Raw genomic sequence first — 20,176 nt, forward strand, 5'->3', positions numbered from 1 at the left:
TTTGAATTCCAAAAAAAAAAACACTTTTTAGCAATTCTTGTGAATTTTAACCAGTGCTATTCACTCAAATATCAAAAAACATGCTTTTAAAATTTTGTGTATGGGGTAATCGCTGCTATATTCATCTCAGTACCTATTTTTACCTCATCACGCCTTTTTGATCAATTTATCGTCAAATTTTACCATATTTTCAATGTAAAACTTTCAACCATTTGACAAGGTCGATGAGCAAATAAATTTACTTTCAAAAACTTGTGGAAATTTGACGATAAATTGGACAAATGAGAGATATAAGATGAATATAGGTACACCTAGCTGTTGAGATGAATAATGGAGCGATTACCCTATGTAGAGTCAAATGTGCCCTTCAAAATGAGGCTAAGAGATATTTTTATGTTTGCTCTAAGAAGTTCCAACGCTTTTGATTCTACTTCTGAGACTTCATGCGCTTCTCACTTCGCGTGCTGATTGCTGCTTGGGGCATATTAGCCTTCTCCATTGGAGCCCATTGACCTTTGCACAAGTTGAAGTTACAAGTCCAAGTTAAAGTTCCAAGTCCAAGTTGAAACTCCAAATACAAGTTAAAATTCCAAGTCCAACTTGAAACTCCAAGTACAAGTTGGAATTCCAAGCAAGGTTGCATATTCAACTTTCGGGTGTCAATTCAATTCAATTGGCCGCGTGCTAAGAGCTTGCTGCACAAGTACAATTTTGAAACATGATGTACGACAAACTTAAAGTCCTTAAGTAATGCTACAAGTTTGTCGAAGAAAGCATTGCTTTAACAAGTTGAAATTCCAAGTCCATGCTGAAATTCCAAGTTGAAGTTGAAATTCCAAGTTAAAGTTGAAATTCCAAGTTAAAGTTGAAATTCCAAGTTAAAGTTGAAATTCCAAGTTAAAGTTGAAATTCCAAGTTAAAGTTGAAATTCCAAGTTAAAGTTGAAATTCCAAGTTAAAGTTGAAATACCAAGTTAAAGTTGAAATTCCAAGTTATAGTTGAAATTCCATGTTAAAGTTGAAATTCCAAGTTAAAGTTGAAATTCCAAGTTAAAGCTGAAATTCCAAGTCCAAGTCCAAGTCCAAGTCCAAGTCCAAGTCCAAGTCCAAGTCCAAGTCCAAGTCCAAGTCCAAGTCCAAGTCCAAGTCCAAGTCCAAGTCCAAGTCCAAGTCCAAGTCCAAGTCCAAGTCCAAGTCCAAGTCCAAGTCCAAGTCCAAGTCCAAGTCCAAGTCCAAGTCCAAGTCCAAGTGCAAGTCCAAGTCCAAGTCCAAGTCCAAGTCCAAGACCTATTTTTAGTCCTGGTCCATGTTCCAGTACAATTTCAAGTCAAAGTCCAAGTCCGTCTAAGTCCACGTCTAAGTTCAAGTCCAAGCCAATGTCTATGTCCTATTTTTAGCCCTGGTCCAAGTTCCATTGCAACTCTCCGCCGACACTTTATTTGCTCAAACTCAAATAAAATCATATTTTCCCAAACTGCAAGCAGCAAAACCGCCAACTGGGTCTAATCAGTGTCAAGCCACAATCATGAAAACCAAGCAGGCGAGCAAACTAATATAGCAAAAAATATGAGCGCATTTATTCCAACCCGATGGCTCCGGAGAACACCGAGTCATGCTGCTTTCCAAAACATGAAGGAGCTTGTGGTGCACGTGAAAATTTCACCCGTCCTCTTGATGTCACGTAGAGCAGCAGAGTAGTATAATAAAAAAAAAACAAAAAAGGAAAAAACCGGCATCACTCGGATTTGCACCAGCATCAGCCCCTTGAGAAGTTCGACTTGCAAGAAAACTCTCATAGACGGTGGTAAAAAGGGGGCCAGCGAAGAAAGGCGATTCTAGTTAAGGTTTTCTTCTTTTTTCCTACGACCAACTACGGTGAAGCAACTGCTGTGCCCGCTGCATTGTCACTTTGGGAAACTTTCTTAGCCGGATTCTTTTTTCAACACTGTTCATCTGTGAAATTTTTCGGCTCAAAACAAGAGCAGTGTACTTTGAAAGTTGAGAATTTAATTATCCTGTCATGCTGTTTAAAGTACGGTATGCTAGCGTACCGATTATTAAAAATCTTAGTTTGAAATAAAATAGTTGTTCGGGTGAATTTTTTATGATTATGTTATTTATGTTGTTAATTGGGGTGTGTTTTATACTCAAATGTTTAGATAATTAATGTGAATAATTTATTCATACTTTTACATTATTCCTTTTGTTTACCACGAAGTCTGTGTCAAATGGCAGGTTGGCACAACTGTATATTTCAAGTAATTATATTCTCTTCTCCACATTATAGCTGGTGATAACCCCATCATCATCACATTCTTCGCAGTCTTAGCGAAAGCCGTCTTGTTGTTAATTAACCACTTAATTTTACCGAGCGTGGTTGGGCAGCGGGAAACAAATCGTGGTGCTTAATCATGCCATAATTCTTTATTACAGTTTCACCCGCAGCAATGTATCTCCTGAGAGAGAGATGTAACTTTAAAAAACGCGGTACTTTTTCTGACATTTGTCAAAGATAGTGCATGCCGATAACATTTGCTAAATTGAAATTTAAAGTCTCACGGACAAAGTGAGACTGGAGTAAATAATTGAGGACGTCTACAAGGTTCATGATATAGAGATATGTGTCCATTACAATTTCATATGTTCCGAAGACTAAGACTATACATTTTCAGCGATGAACTTGACTCTGTAGTAGAATCTGACTAGAATTCGTAAGATTATTACGGAAAACACCAATCTTGTATCCATGACACGTTCAAACTATAAATTAATGCTTCAAGGTTTATCTAGCAAAGCTGTTAACTTACCTGTTACCGAAGGGAAGAAGATACCGATCAATATCGTAAATGCGGTGGTAATATCGGCATAAACTTGGTTGTACGATGGTCTATCCAGTGGTTCGATGTGTTCCGGATCCATACCGTAAGCGATGAACTGCCCTTCCTATCGAATCGATGAACAAAAAAATGGGAAAAATCAAAATCATTGTCAAATATACTCGTACGCAACCAAGCGTATGCATAGAATTTTATCTCCGAACCGAAGCGACATTCAGTATCGCCGGACGCATGACGCCAAGCCGTTGGTTACGTTCGAAAAATTTCGATTAGATGGAGGTGGACGGTTACTCACTTGTAAAAAGGACGGGAACAAATTGTCGAAAAATACCCCACTTCTCAGCCCCTTGATGCCTCGGACGAGTGAAACGTTTTGCTCTGAAATTGAAATTTAATCGAAAGGAATCAGAGCAAAACAAGAGTGTCAGTATAAAGGACCATTTCCTTCGCGAGGATAAATTAGAATTAGATTTCCAGCAGTGCCACTTACGAACGAAATATGGGTCACATTCGCCATTCTCGCAGAATACATTGTAGAGTGGCCCTCCTGCCTCCTTGGTGCAATTGTCAACGGCAATATCCTTCAATAGACGCTTTCCGAGTACGCACATGCTGGAAGAATGTTGAAATATTGCTAGTTTAGGTCATAGTTTCGCCAGTAGGAAAATTTAATGTGACATTTTGCTTACAAAGAATTGAACTAGGAAATCTAACGGCTAGAAAAAAACTTGCACACTTACAATAGTTTATCATTGCCGTCGATGTTGTTGATGATACCGGCGTACACCGCAATGATGGAGAATATGACACAAGCCAGCGCGACAGTTGCGAATTTGTTCACGAATTTTACGCCCAAGTATACGATCAAACCTGGATGGAAGCAGAAAAGGATGATATAGTGGGGGTTGAAATGGACAGATTCATTATGTTTGTGTGTACCGCGGCGGATTCGCTATGGGTAGCAACGATAGAGAAATAAATTGGCAGCGGCTGGAAGGGTCCCTATTAATTCTGTTTGGTCGATAGATTCTGTTCGGCGTTCATAATTTCTATATCGCCTATCTGCAGCTTGTTGCTGATTGGTTCAATTTGCATGATAAATTGGACCAAATATGTATAGACATGCCTACGTGGCGATACTGCAGATGTACTGAATATAGATGATAAATTGCGTTCGATAGCTTCTCTCCCACACCAGCAGCGATATTCGCAGCGCATATGATGCAATTCAAATTAAATTGAGCTCAAGTTTATCGCAATTTCTGGATTAAAATTAGGTCCTAAATTACATAAACTTAACATAACTTTCATGTTGGGCGGCACTCCATCCGGTTAAGTTCGTGGCAGAGATACCAAATTTTTTCTCTAAAGGCGGTCCAGTTTGAATTCCTATGAGTGAAGGGCGTTATATATCTGTAGATTTTTGTTGGTAGGAGAAAACGCCCGACAACATGGGAATTATCGTGAGGTCAATTGTTCAATTCAGTAAATATGTAAATAACATACGGTTGCAAAACATTCCTCCCCACCAAAAAACGACCGGATGCTCAGGGACATACATCATAAAGTTTTTGCAGAATCAAAGCTAAGTCGTGATTTGTGTACTTAATATTTTGTACCATGTGTACAAGCAAGGCATTTCATTGATTCTAGTTAAATTTGGCGTCGAAGTTAATGTCTTCAAAATGTCGAGTTCAGCGGCGTGAAATAGAACTTAAACAAAATTTTTTTCAACATGGCGAGCTCTCAAATATTTTTTCCATATAATGAGAAAAAAAAACGATCCTAAGAACAATTGAATTTAAAATCAAAATTGATTTAGTCGAAATATTTATATTTGTTGCCTACAGGTATTATTAGCTCTTTGTACATTTTCAGCGGATTTTGATGAATGGAGGACACAACGCGGTCGATCAAATATGCTATACTGATGGGAGTTCGGTTTTAAACTTTTTCCAAGAGATAACATTTTCATCAAGTAATTTTGCAGCTGACTTTCAAAACTAAAAAATTGCTTGACTATACTTTTTATTAGCACAGCTTGCTAAACGACTAACCTCTCCTGCATCTCAGTGCAATCCACAAGTTACGGCTAATGAAAATGGCTGAGAAGATATGGCACAGGTTTGTGCCATTAATTGTGCATTGTGCAAGGTTACGACTTGCAACTTAACTCAGTGCTCGAGGGTGGAAAAAACCCGTTTCCGTTCTCGAAGAAAGGTGACCAATTATCTACTACAGTGGCAACAGTGAAGGGGCGGTTTTTTAATAGGATCACCGAGAAACTGGACCGAATGCTAGCATGGCCATGAATACGTTAGTGGTGTTCTGAACCTGGCAAGAGCATGGTCTTCCACAGCTGCTGATGCAATTAAATGCGGTATGAAGTGAGGTGACATACGATAATGATATATTAATTAATTGACAGGCAAGTCTGCACCTGACGCGTAATATGCGAGGACATACGAATGTGAGTCGCCTCCTGCCCTATATCCTATTTTATGTTCGGCGTACACGCTTCTAACTGCCTGGTGTTGATGCTTGTATCGTTTTTTTCTTATCCACTAGACATAAACATTCAACAGCAAACAGCTTAGCAAGTGCAGTTTATGTTTGGCAATAAAAATAAATATTTTTGCTGTCGGTTTTCCTTGGATTAATGCATCCGTGCTGCGGTAAACGGTAGACTATAAAACTGATAGCTACACTATTGAGCGTGAATAAAACGGTGTACTGTGTTATTGGCTTAATTTTAGTTCCATCATACGAATAAATATCAGATAATATTGGATGTTGCAATTATTCCAATTTTTTTTTTCAAATAATAAAAAACGTTCTACGATGATAACTTTTTCGTATTGAAAATTAAGTATATTTTTGCTTGTAAACTATCATTCCTCTTCATTAAGCTGTCAATTCATATGCGAATTTGTTTTATTTATGTTTTAAAGTAGTTTCATCGAAGCATTACTGAATGTGTTAAGTTTCATAATGGGTTTTCTGAAGTACTTGTGGATTCTATTGATCAACAGTTCTCATGATGAGTAATTGAAAAACACTTGAAGAATCCTCCATAGAACTCCATCATCAATAAGTATTATTGACCTTATGGTTTGAAAACAAATTCGATTTCCATTTCAAAACATCTCTAAGAAACTTCCTTATGTTTCGCCAAAGTTGTATGGTATTCATCTTAAAGATGAGTCTATCTTGAAAACTGGCCTATAAAAGTTTTTTTTAAATCTTTTTATCCCATGGAAGAGAATATAGTTTCGAAAAAAAAAAATCAAAAATAATCAAACATAGTTATAAGCTTGTGAGGGCGTGTATCGTACGACAGCTCGAAATCGTGAACTATTTCTATTTACTCTTCAAATACTGGTTTTATTGACATTTTATCTTCAAATGAAATTTAGTATATGAGAAGCTCCGGAGAATCCGCAGCAAACACACATTTGATCAAACTGGAGCGAATACAATATCGTTGTTTGCGTATCGCCTTGGGTTGCATGCAATCGACCCATACGATGAGTTTGGAGATCTTAGCTGGAGTACTACCATTGAAAAACCGCTTCTGGAGCCTGTCTTCTCGCATTCTAATCAAATGTGAGGTCTCGAACCGTCCCGTGATTGAAAATTTTGAAAGGTTAATCGAACTTAATTCTCAAACCCGTTTTATGACATTGTATTTCAATCACATGTTCCAAAATATTAACCCTTCTTCGAATATTCCAAATCGTGTCGACTTATCAAATACTTCTGATTCTACTGTGTTTTTCGATACATCCATGATAGAAGAAACTCGTGGAATCCCGGATCATTTACGCGTGCAGCAGATCCCTAAAATTTTTTCCAATAAATATCGAAACATCAACTGCGACAATATGTACTACACTGACGGATCACTTCTTGATGGGTCCACTGGCTTCGGTATCTTCAATAACAATTTAACCGTCTCCCATAAGCTCGATAATCCTGCTTCTGTTTACGTCGCAGAATTAGCTGCAATTCAGTACACCCTAGGGATTATCGAAAAAATGCCCACGGACCATTATTTCATCTTTACGGACAGTCTCAGTTCCATTGAGGCTCTCCGATCGATGAAAGATGTTAAGCACTCTCCGTATTTCCTGCGGAAAATACGGGAACATCTGAGTGCTTTATCCGAAAAATCTACTCAGATTACCTTAGCGTGGGTCCCTTCTCACTGCTCGATACCGGGTAATGAGAAAGCGGACTCTTTGGCTAAGGTGGGCGCAACAAACGGTGATATTTATGAAAGACCAATTGCTTTTAATGAATTTTCCGCATTTGTACGTCAGAATACGATCATCAGTTGGCAAAATTCTTGGACCAGACGGAACTGGGAAGGTGGTTACATTCCATAATCCCCAAGGTATCTACGAACCCGTGGTTCAAGGGGTTGGATGTAGGTCGGGATTTCATTTGCGTGATGTCCCGGCTTATGTCCAATCACTATAGATTTGACGCGCATCTCCGTCGTGTTGGGCTCGGGGAGAGTGGTATCTGTGCCTGTGGTGAAGGTTATCACGACATAGAGCACGTTGTTTGGTAATGCCCTGTACACCGTGACGCCAGGTCTAGATTAATAGCTTTCCTGCAGGCCGAAGGTAGGCAGCCGGCTATTCCTGTTCGTGATGTCTTGGCGAGCCGTGACCTATCCTACATGTCCCTTGTATACGTTTTCGTGAAATCCATCCACGCCCCAGTTTAGTCCTATTCCCTTCCGCCTACATCCAACCAAACGACAAGAACACGTTAAGACCCCGGATCCGGAAACAGCAATCAGACCCGAACGATACTCTCAAGGCCCGATGGAAACAACCCAATATGCCAGTCCGTAATATCTTGGCCCAGCAGCGGAACAAATTTAATATGCTGCTTACCTATGGCAATGAAAACCATCAAACAGCAAACCTGTGCTTTTAATGCAAAATATTCTAGCTTCAAGTTAGATTTAGTTTCAGCTCGTAGTCGGCAGCGAGGATAAAAAATTTGCTTTTAGTTATTAAGATACTTTAGAAAGTAAGCTACCAGATATAATTGGCGCCGTTAAACATTGAATTGTATTTGTGCCGTCAAATAAACTATAGATGAAGAAAAAAAAAGCTCCGGAGAATGACTATAAGTTTCAGTTCGGAACTTTGCCGATAGTGGCGCTGCAGAATTTAGTTTTCCAGATTTACACTTTAAAGAAATGGTGTCTTCAGCAAGGTTGTAGATAATGTTGTCACAAATAACTTTGCCGAAGACATTTTTCTTCTAACTTTTCTTGACTAGAAGATATGACGTAACATATTAGACTAGCTGAGCAAGATCGCGCCAAATGACCTATGGTCGAATATCGACCATTTTTGATTTGAATGAAACTTTGCACACGTATTTGGCTTAGCAAACTGAGCATTTTTCACAGGTGGAGAGATTGTTTACACCCATGAGTTACATTCTAAAAGGGCGTATGCCTTTTGGCATAGGTTTTATTCGAAGCATTGTAGCCCAGAAACCGTTGGTTGTATAGAAAAACTGTCTGAGAATGAGTTGTAGCGAATCGAAAATGCACCATAAAAAAATATACACTGTACAAAAAAATTTTTTTTACCAAAAAAAAATTCAAAATAAACATTAAATTTCAATTTAAAAAAAAAGAGTTGAATTTTTTTTATTTCTTTTTCAAAGAAACTTGACTTTAATACACAACTTTTGAAAAAAAAAGTCCAGGATGGAGAAATGAAAATTAATTTTTTTATGGTAGATTAATTTTTTTATGAAAATTCTAATTCAAACATTTTTCAAAATATTTGTATTCTGATGATTTTGAAAGATGCAGAGAGTCATTTTGATTCAAAAAGCTCTTGGTAGTAAACATTCTAAAGGCATTGGTTTTCGAGTTATTTCTAATTTAAGCTCAAAAAATTATAATTATTTAGGAAAATACACGTTTCTCTTAATTTGTCCATGGTTCTCCAGCAAAAACCATACGTTCATTGGAATGCTTGATCAAAAATATACAATTCATTCTTATACAACAAAACGATTGGATAAATAGCTCAAATACGTGTGCAAAGTTTCATTAAAATCAAAAATGGTCGATTAAATTTTCGCGTATTTTCAGGTGATTTGAAATGATTTTGCTCAGCTCCAAAAATTAGATTACTAAAATATTTAAAAACTGCAGCATATATGTGTTTGTATAACATCGAAACATACAACTTTGTATATGACACAAAAAAGAAAGCCTCTGCAATGACCAATTTATCGCTAAAAAAGTGAAAAAATGATTATTTTTTGTACATCCTCAGATCACAGTGCATAAAAACCTATCTGTGAAAGAAGATCTGAAGCATCATACTCGTAATTTAGAGACAAAAAGGACCTTGGACACAGGCCTCCGTTTGTCTAGCGCGTCTATGCCCAGTAACCGACAGCGATCTCCATACGGTGTTAAAAATTGCAGCTCTCTGCAAGAAAGCTGCTAAAACTGTCGAAATTCAGGACTAGTCTACTAAGACTAGAGTTTTATACCAACCTTGAGCATTATCCTCTGGCGGGACCGATCGTATGAAGGAATCATGGATGTTTTACCGCAGTTTGTGAGTTTTTATGCCCGGTTTCAAGGGACAAACATCTTCAAGTGCATCGTAAAATTGGGTATTAGCTTGAACGTTACAGGAGCATACATTAGGCCGTTATAAATTTTATATTCATTTGTGTCGCGCCAAAACCCTCAAACATACATTTTCGACACAATGACAGGATGTTTTCTCAAAATGTCGCGTCTAGCAACTGTAATAAAACTTGTATCTTCTTCTTTTTCATATATTAAAATTAAATTCTATAACACAAAATATCAATTTCAATTTTGATCTTATTGCTATTGTTCCCTTCGCTTTTGAGGTGTATGAGACTGTAAAATGGCCGCATTCCATTCAACATAGATATTTTCAGAACCGGGATGAGGTCCTAAGGTCAGAAACTTCTGGTGGCCATAAATCCCCAAATATGGGTATTTTTCCTAAATCAGGATGATTTAGGACCAAACAATCAACTTCAGACACCATTTTGAAATTCACGAAATAATGTAAGAAATGATTCTTAATTTTTAACCCTTTAATGTCTAGCAACGCACACGTTTCCAAAGCAGCAAAAACACGATTGAAATTATGTTCACAAAAAAAAATGATATCAGAGTCAAAGTGTCCTCAGTAAAGTTGTTTCATCAATTAGAATAATTATTCCTCATTTAATAAAAGTTTTCTTTGTGATTGCAATTTTGAGAATAATCTAACTAAAAGTGAGAAACGAATTTTGCTTTTCTCTTTTTTGCATTCAAAAACCCCTTTGTTAGACAAAGTTGTGACTAATTTTGTAAGAAACAACATTGTCGAAGACATTATAGGGGAACTGCTCCATTATTCATCTCATTAAGCCGATACTCACGGAGAATGCACGGATTAAACACCAAATTTTCACGGATTCATTGAGCAAATAAACAAAATACGCTTACGTGCTCTTATGGAATCATTCAGCATTGTAGGTATATTTAGTAAACTTAGCTAGATTTATTCTTACCATTACCATTTTTCACAACGCTTCCATATCCATCTCAAAACTTGAATCATTGCTCAATTATTTATCTCACGACGCCCCCATATTCATCACAGTGTTAATCATGAATGAAACACATTATCATAAATGAGCGCAGCCGCAGCCCGTCGTAGTAGGTTTCCTAGATATCCGCTGTAGTTGTTTACATGCAAAATTGGTAACCTAGGTAACACCTACAGTGCTGTCGATTTATGTCAATTATGTCGGAATAATTTAACATTTTCAGTATGTTTTTTTCGTATTAACAGAAACTGATTTGGTAACTTTTGATTTTCTTCAACGCAGTGAAAACAGATAAAAAACACATATAGTTGAAATTTAGAAATTGTAAAAATTCATCTCATATATTTCTGCTAATTCAAGCTTGTTTTTGGAAATTTGAGGTGAACATTTCAAAGATTAAAGTAATTAGAGTAGTGAGTGATTTTGTTTAGTGATTAAAATGAAAAGTGGAAAAAACTTTGGTTGGCTGCTGAACGAGTACCGTCGTAGCCGTATAGAACAATGCGCGGATTTTGTTTTCTGAGGTAGGTGATTGAATTAAATGAATTTTTGCGTACAGATGCCCGATTAGAATATCAAATTTAGAGCTTTTAAGTGAGTTTTTGAGGATTCTACTTTATGAGAAATCTAAAGTGTGCCAAGAAGAATCCATTCCATGGATTAGCAGATTGGTTTGGTTAGAATATATGCGTTTTTTCCTGTTTTCAATTGTGTTTTCATGTTGTATGAGATGAATATATGGGCTGAGATGAATAATGGAGCAGTTCCCCTATTTCTATCTGCTAAAAGTTGAAATGGACTTTTGAGGGGATTTCTATCTTCCTTAATCAGTTTTTTTTCAATATAACTTTTTATACTGTAGTTGGCTCCGTTAAACATTATATGTATTGTGCCGTGTCAAATAAACATTTTGTTAAAAATAAAAAAAAAATATTGTGAATTTTTACAAATTCTTCTGCAATGTTGTTTGCTATGACAAAATACACAATTCCAACAAAGAAAAAGGTTTTGTTCGGGATGTTTACGGTTTTTGTGGATAATATGTTAATTATATCAATGCATTATTTTAATAAACATCTTTTTTAACTAAAGAAATATAAAAATGCAGCTCTGTCTGCCTGATCCATATATACATGGAAACTACTAAACCGAGCGGCGTGAAATTTTGTATATAAGGATTTTAGGGACCGGGAAAGGTGACTAAGGTAGTTTGAGACCCCTCTCTATTCTGGAAGGAAGGGGTCCCATACTAGTGAAACACAAATTTCTGCCCATCTCGAGAACCAATCAAGTAAATGGAACAATATTTGGCATGTGAAAGTTTTTAGGGTCACAAATATGTCCATGATGGTTCGATATCCCTCCCTCTTCTGGAAGGAAGGGCTCTCATACAAATGAAACTCAAATTTCTTCACAACCCAAGAAGTAATCAAATACATGGAGCCAAATTTGCCATATGGGGGTTTTTGAGAGCAAAAAATATTTCCATAGTGGTTCGACACCGCTCCTACCTCTGGATGAAAGGGCGCTTATACATGTGTATACACAATTTTTTAACCTGGTTTGAGACTCCTCCGTACTCTGGAAAGGGGGGGGGGGGGAAGTCTGCCATACAAATTAAACAGACATTTTAACCAGTTTTCCCGGAAAATAGCCTAAAATGATTGGGAGCTATAGGAGCCAAAAATCGACTCCAGCCGTTATTTTTAAAATCAAGATGAAAACTTAAGGTTTATAGAATACATCCGAACACGACCAAATACCACATAATATGGTTGTTTTCGGAACCAGAATGATGCCCAGAGGCTACAAGTTGACTCCAAATGCCATTTTGAAATCCAAGATGGCGACTTCCGATATCTGAAAAACAGCGGAAAGTGACCAAATACCACCCAATATTGGTATTTCCGGAATCGTAATGATGCACTGAAACCACAAATCGACTTCAGACACGATTTTGAACTCTAAGATGGCAACTTATGGTTTCTAGAAAATAGCCAAAAATGACAAAATATCATCCAATATGAGTGTTTCCTGAATCAGAATTACGCTCAAAGGCCAGAAATTGTCTTCAAATGCCATTTTAAAATCCAATATGGCGACTTCCGGATTTTGAAAAACCAAAAGTGACCAAATATTACCCAATATGGATATTTCCAGAATCGAGGTGATGTACTTTGACTTTGATCGTATCCAATGGCCGATTCGTCGTGCATCTTCAGACTATAAACAAATCGGAATCAATCAAATTGGAATGTTTAACATTATTTAAATTAAGACAATGGCCGGGACGAAGTTTGCCGGGTCAACTAGTAAGAGATAAGAATTATCTCTTTTTGGTGAAATTGTATGTTTTATCAAAGCAAACAACATTGTATAACATTGAAAAATTGTAGAAAATCATTAGAAAAAGCTATATATGAAAAAAAAAATTCAGGAACATTCTTTTCTATTTAAGAAGTCGATTCAAAAAAACAGATTCAAATATGGTGATTTCGACAATAATGTTTTTTTATAAAATGTGCCACAATTTTGCCGAACTAAGTGAGAATAGCAAAATTCGTTTTTCACTTTCAGGAGGATTAATCACAAAATTTTAATTTCTGTTTCACCATAGTCTGATTAAGCTTAGACTTAATGTGGAATTTTTTTTCGAGAGGACGAAACTTTCGAGGACTACTGCTCTTTGTATGATTTTTTGAAGAAGTTTGGTGCGAAAATAAATTTCCCTGAGTTTGAACATATTTCAACTTAAGGGGCAACAATGGCGCCATTTTAAATTTTTGAGAAACTGGAAATTTTTGAGGTTTTTTCGCCGCCATTTTGTTTTCAGACCAAATATCAAAATTCTAAAAGTTTGTCCACATATTAGCATCCTTTTACCTATCTTTTGAAAAAAAAACAGATCTTAAATCGGACAAAAACTGAGCTCAAAACGGTGATTCTACGAAACCGGGTTTGGCATAGTTTTAGTATATTTCACAAAGCAAAATAATATCGATTATTTCTGAGCACCACTCATGAACACAATTATGGTCGTGTTGTATGCAGTCAGCAAAGCTTATTGCAGGAAAAACGTCGATACAAACGTTGCTGATTATCGATTTTTAACATGAATTGACATAAAAACAATCGTTTCGAGAACTCGAATAACTCGATGAGTCGCAACTAGTAGCAGAAAATTTTTGGTTAAGTGCTAGTCAATACCCTATATTTTAGTTCAATAATAGTATCAAAGCAGAAAAACGTAGAACTTTTTGTTTTGAATATGGTTGAAAGTGAGTAAAAACACAGAAAATTTTGCTATGCCTACTATAACTATACTTTCTACAACACTGTCCTAATTTTATATGCTTTCTTAGTGAATACTATATTTTATGAGGATCAGATGTGTAAGATAAGTAATAATTAAGCATTTGGATGTTCTACTGGAAAGATCTGTAATAATTTTTGCTTCCATTTGTGGCTTGTATGTCTTACAAATCCTCATTTTCACAAAATTTTAGCACATTTTCTATATTATTTTTTAGAGTAAATAACTATTATTACCAGTCGACAACTTGTCCACTGCAAGTAAAAATTAAATAAGGCGTGAAAACTGATTTTCTTCATTTGAGTTTTATTTCATTTTTTCTGGGTTCTGCCTCACAGTGCGACGTCAACTAATATCCTAAAAATAAATGATTTGTTTTCCAACATTTTGCGAGAGTACTTTTTCACGAAATTAGCTCTGAAGTATTACAGCAAATACCCCTGCTCACGACTCTTTATCCCAATTCGTGTGGAATGACCTGCTAATGGTCCTTTTAATTGCATACCAAGAATTCTTGCGATTTTCCTATCGATGCACACTGGGAAAAAACGAACCAAAATTCTTACTAAATTAATGCCGCTGAGTTGGCAACCTGAAATATAGCATTTCTTATGTAAAATTGATCAATAAATCTATTGGTGATGGTTTCATTCTATGCAGGGCACGGGAAAAGGTCTATCTTTCCAAAAATACGCAAAAATAAGGTGAAAAGGGGCAAAATAGACCATTTCCCGTGCCCTGCACAAAATGAAACCAGCACCAATCGATTTGTTGACCAATTTTAAATAAGATTAGCTCTATTTCAGGTTGTTAGCACAGCGGGGATTATTTAATGGAAATGTGGGTTACGATTTTTCCACTAAATAATCGCTGCTAGACTGGCAGCCTGTAGTATAGCATTTCTAATGTAAAATTGGTCAACAAATCAATTGGTGTTAGTTTCATCCTGAGCAGGGCACGAAAAATGGTCTATTTTGCACCTTTTCACCCTATTTTTGCGTATTTTTGGAAATATAGACCTTTTCCCGTGCACAGAATGAAAATATCACCAATCGATTTTTTGACCAATTTTTCATAAGAAATGCTATACTTCAGGTTGCCAGCTCAGCGGCTTCAAATTAGTGGGAATTTGGGTTCATTTTTTACCAGTGTGCGATGCAATGAATTGTGTATTGTTGACTCACACACATTTATTCACTAGGAAGGCATAAACAACAACGTAGGCATGTCGTTGAAAAAAAAAACACTATTAAAAAAAAATCTAGGCTACCAAAAAATGGAATGTTTCATACAGGCTGAAATCTCTTCATATTATTGTTTGCGACATTAAAATGTCAAGAAAGTAACATTTTTTGTCGCTTTGATGTTTGTCATAGTTTTTAAACTATTGTTGTCTTGTGCACTCCAGCATCGGTTATTATCATCATGTCGTTTGAAATAACGGCGCCACGCCGACTATGAACGACGCACAGTTACCGAGATTCGGCAGTAAATACTAAGTGTATGTAAAGCGTATATTTTACCCCCAGAAAATGTTCGCTTGAACCCCTTTGAATGGTTAATGAAAAGAGGATTCACCTCGTTAATACTTTCCCTCTCGGTTCATTTCAGCGGCTGTTTTCTGTTCAAATAAAACAATCACATTGAGAGGTTTTCGCGATGTTGGGAATTATTTTTCGACCACTTTAGATGACTTTAGTAAATGATAGTGAATCTTGATATTATTGATGGTATGTCATAAAAATAGGTAAAAAAGAAAGACTAACTTTAATCATGGGAAACTAATAGTAAAACACGAAATGGATACTCTTCATCTTCGAAGATGTTGGTTTGAGTGGTTTAAGAGATTTCAATGGAACATATTTTTTCGCAGAATTTATGCTCAAAATGGTTAAATGGTTGGTGCCAAAGTATGAACACTTAAGTTTGTTTTTGCCATGCTTTGGATGCTCAAAATATTCCGTAGACATGATTGAAAACATAGTCGCATACGAGAGAGTCCACTTTTTTAAATCATCAACAAACACTAGTACAATACCTGCTCAAGATTCTGTTATCGGCAAAAAAAATTTACTGTTGTATTTTTCGATGGCAAACATTTTTTTTTTTGTTCTCGCTTATTTTCCGTCGGTCTAGTTCCGCCACTGATGATGTGCCAATCACCGACGCCCGGGAGGCGACTCCACTCAGGACCCTAATATACGACCCGTTGATTAACGGACCAGCGCCAACGGCTTTATTTCATCATGCGGAATTTTTTGCCCCGGTGTTGGCTAGGATTGAATCTAGACCAGTTAGGTTGGTTGTGAGTGGATCACGCCACCCCACAACCATCGACACCTATGTCGGCGTTGGGATTCGAACCCAGGCGTCGAGCGTGGTTGGCGGAGACGTTACCAACAACGCTAGGTCCCCGCCCGGCAAACATTTTAAGGAATAATGTTTGCGTACTTTTGCGATTTTAAAGAACATGCATAATAGCTAAAACAATTATATTTCACAAATTTTGGTGTGGTTTCCCTCCATATTTTTTTTTAAACCAATGTACAATTTAATACTAACAATTCTAATCATTCTATGAATTCATCAGTTCCAACCAACAACAACAAAAAACTCTTTTACCAATTAGATCAATAGATCAAAAACTGAATTCGATACCCAATTAGCTCTGTCCACTTAGGTATACTATGTACAGTATTTCATAATTAATTGAATCAGCCCATTCGTTTATTTCTACTACATAACAGTTAGGTATTTGCCAACCTGGCATCGACGGCCTGCTAACGACAAACACGGAATCGGATATCGAAATCAACATGGCTGCGCTACTTTGTAGGCACATCGCATGTACGTGCGCCCACATTAGAGTCAGCCATTCCACTCGAAGTCTGCCCAGATTCTGTACAAGGATGGGACCGCTGCTGAGCCTCGCGAAAGCCCGCTTGAACCCGTACAGATTTGCTCTACCGGACGTGATTTATTTATCGTTTCCGCGATATAAATTAATCCGACCGGTCCACTTTGGTGTCGTATCAGGATTACAAGCGTACCTACTACCCGATCTCGAACCGAAGGACAAAGACATTGATAGATGCATCTTGTACGGGTGGTAACGAGGCCGCGACAGAAAGGAGGCAAATATGCATGATTTATGAATGTATGTAGTCTTCCCCCGCTAGCGGTGACTACAAACGCGTTGGGCATTGGGCAGCTCGCTTCTGAGTGTACTAAAGCTTTGTCGCCGGGAAGTGCTTTGCAGGATGGCTAGTCACATGCTGCTTTAAATGGAATATAACAACTGTTTAGCTTTAGGATCAGAAATTTTTGGCACAAACTCTTCGTTGCTACGGATAGCTATTATTATATATTGTGATGTGATTATCCGCGACTATAACATGCTTACCCATAACGCAGAGTAGACCGGTTCCATACACTCTGAAGTTATTGTACATCGCTGAAGCGTCCTTGGTGAAATCGCCGAATATCGACAGCCAGGGTGCCATGTATGTCTAGAAATAAAAAAAACAATAATGAGAAACATTTCAATTATGATGGTGAAAAAAATTCTTATAGCAGCTCACTGTTCACCTGTTTCATAACGATTTCCAACCGCATCCACAAAGTTATATGTAGTGGTAACAAGAGATTTATTTCATTGACATTGTTGTACTGTGCATTGCAGGTCTGTAAATGCAGTGTACCAAAGCCATAGTGTTTCGTTTGCCGAAACCGCAACTGTGCCTCACACCACACTGAAACTGAATTGAAAACGAACCACAAACCACAACAATAAGAAAATTTTCTTCCGCCCGTCAAGTCGAGCAAGCAGGCAGGCAGGCTGGGTGTCAATAAACCACCGAGTACCACATGGAATTTTCCGCATACCACAACAATAAACTCAACTATAACAACGTGTGTGGTGTGTGTGTTCGTAAATAAAGTTCCAACTCGTCGTGACTCGTTTCCCGGTTCACTATTTCAGCTGTGACAGGGATGCCTCGAGTAACTTTTCGATTGTATAGGTACTAGGATCATTGTCAAGGTTGGCATTTGAAACGCTAAAGTTAAGCCTGAGTAGAGGACTAAAATCGTTCTGTTTGAGTAACACCTCACAGGGTCACTGAAACGTCCGATGGAAATTTTATTGCCCTATAAAAATTCTATCTCCTTTCCCCATTTTCTTTCATCTCGAAAAGTGACGAACGGGGAGCTACCTGTAAATTTCGTCATCATTCAGAAGGATAAACAATAAATCCTACGTGGGACGTGGTCTTCAGGATTCCACCTGGAAAAAGTCTTGCACGAGTGTTCGTTTTTTTCTTGTTTGTTCGTCCCAAACCTAATTAAAGAGCCTCGAATAGACAATTAAGGGAGAAGGTTGAACGGAACAGCCGAATCACCTTTTTGATTCCTTTTGAATTAAATCCAGTTTGCGGTTCGTAGGTATCATATTTTTGATCCTTTTTCTAGACGTGTGATGTGTTAATAATTTGAGTTATTGGAGAAAAGGGTTTCTTAGGCATTTGTTTGATGAGAATGTTGGCTACCAGGCTGGGAGTTTAAAGTTCTTTTTATTTTTATTAAAACATTTTTTAAGTTTTGTATTGAATGAAACTTTACTAATAAGGTGGATTATGTACATGCTTGTCATAATCAATCAATTATCGTTTAAGTTTTTACATGTCTAGACATCCATTTTTCAAAAACCACCAACCTTCTAAAACTTCTATTATTGTTTTCCATAGGTCAGGTTCTAAGGTTTCATGAGAAAATAGTACTAAGCATGATTTTTTAATTTGGCAAGGTGTACAACGAGACTTTCATAAAAGCAAAATTGAATAGCTTTTACTTACATCACTTTACTTATATCGATCCCATGTATATTGAAGTTGAACGGCTTACATAAAGGCAAATAACCTTGAAGCTGAGCTTTACTCTGTTTGATATTATCAGAAATAATAACTTCTGCACACAATAAGCATACACCTCGTAGATTCCTTTGGTAATGATTACTTGCTATTTTTTCATATGCAGAAAAAAACACCTTCAAATTTACGTACTCCCACTTCCCACCTTAGATCTAATAATTAACTTAAAGATGTCAGTGGCACCAATGCATGTCGTTTTCCCGTATTTGCGTTCTGAGCATCGCAGCATTTTTTTGTCATATCCCACGACAACCACTGAGACAGCGGAGCCCGGAACACGTCAAATACCCTTAGGGCAGTCTGCGAGCTTTGCACCAGCGAGACTCGTTCTCCTTGAATGCTTTCTGAACTTGTGGGCGTGGGCGCGGGTTTATTTGCCACATTTTGTGTGGGAGAGGCAGCCCTTTAGAAATATTCGAAATGGTCTAACGCCAACGCACTCGAAGCTGTTTCTACCGAAAAAGGTATTTGTTTTGCTGGCAGCGCAAATATATCCAATTTTGGGCTTTCATCTCCCAATGGGGCACTGAATGTTACTTCACTTTAGTTGTAGACCGTTATGGAAGGCGTAAAAATTTTATCGTGAGAACAATTTTATCTTGTTGAAAGCGTATTGGGCAGGAAATAATTCAATTATCTTCCGTCTTTGGCCGAAAGCTCAAGTTGCGATGTGTTTGTAGTTGTGACTGTGCAACTTTAAGTAAAGCCAATAAATCAATGACCTTATTATCATAAATGTGAATGGAACTAATTTTGTTTCTGTACATGTGTATTTACAATCCTATATCCTAACTTCCGAGCGAGGCACAGATATTATCAGTTACTTTACACCTGTAGAGTGTTCATCGAAAACCTCCAAATAGTGTATCATGCTTCGAAAAGTATGAACCACGAATATCATACCGCCACGAGTGAAAGCGGCACATTATGCGATCGTGGGCTGAGCCAAAGGATAGGATTTAATTGATTATAATTGGTCGTAAAATCCATTATCCTGGACATTGTCTGTCACCTTGTTATCCTTCTAACAGAGTCTACAAAATGGTTGACTCATCCCAACACGGTCTGGAAACAGCCCAGTACTGTCAGACACAGCCTATCAAGCTCTGCTAAGAATTTAATCCCGTGATTCTCCTTAACTAAAATATGTACGCAGGTAGTTTTGAATTCTGAACCTAGTTTAGTAATTAAAGGATGATAAAAGTTATCGACCGATAATTAGGTTTTCGGGAATCAAATAGGGTAGGGACCACATGCTTATAGGATTGCGAGATTTTAATCTATTTTCTACTCGCTTCTGCTATTGCTGAAGGTACGGGGAGATTCATCTCTATTTTTTTTACTATCAAAGAGGAAGTTCAGAATAATATAGAGAAAATCTGAAAATGATGTTGAGCAAACCCTTGGCAACAACATCAAAACCGTTGGAAAAAAATCAAACATTATTAAAAAAGCAAAAAAAAAAAACAA

The 20,176-nt window shown here is 37.2% G+C and overlaps 1 protein-coding gene across 7 annotated transcripts in view; it reads right to left on the minus strand.

Annotated features, from left to right (window-relative positions):
- LOC129724986 (solute carrier family 12 member 4) overlaps positions 1 to 20,176 on the minus strand; it is a 318,737-nt gene that overhangs the window by 53,642 nt on the left and 244,919 nt on the right. For all 7 annotated transcript variants that reach the window (XM_055680331.1, XM_055680330.1, XM_055680329.1 and 4 more), the window contains 5 exons: positions 17,182 to 17,287; positions 3,577 to 3,706; positions 3,327 to 3,448; positions 3,132 to 3,214; positions 2,807 to 2,942 (listed from right to left, as the gene is read on the minus strand). In XM_055680331.1, coding sequence (XP_055536306.1) covers positions 2,807 to 2,942; positions 3,132 to 3,214; positions 3,327 to 3,448; positions 3,577 to 3,706; positions 17,182 to 17,287 — 577 coding nt within the window. The remainder of the gene's footprint in view (positions 1 to 2,806; positions 2,943 to 3,131; positions 3,215 to 3,326; positions 3,449 to 3,576; positions 3,707 to 17,181; positions 17,288 to 20,176) is intronic.

The sequence above is a fragment of the Wyeomyia smithii genome, chromosome 2 (assembly GCF_029784165.1).
Source record: "Wyeomyia smithii strain HCP4-BCI-WySm-NY-G18 chromosome 2, ASM2978416v1, whole genome shotgun sequence".
Lineage (NCBI taxonomy): Eukaryota > Metazoa > Arthropoda > Insecta > Diptera > Culicidae > Wyeomyia > Wyeomyia smithii.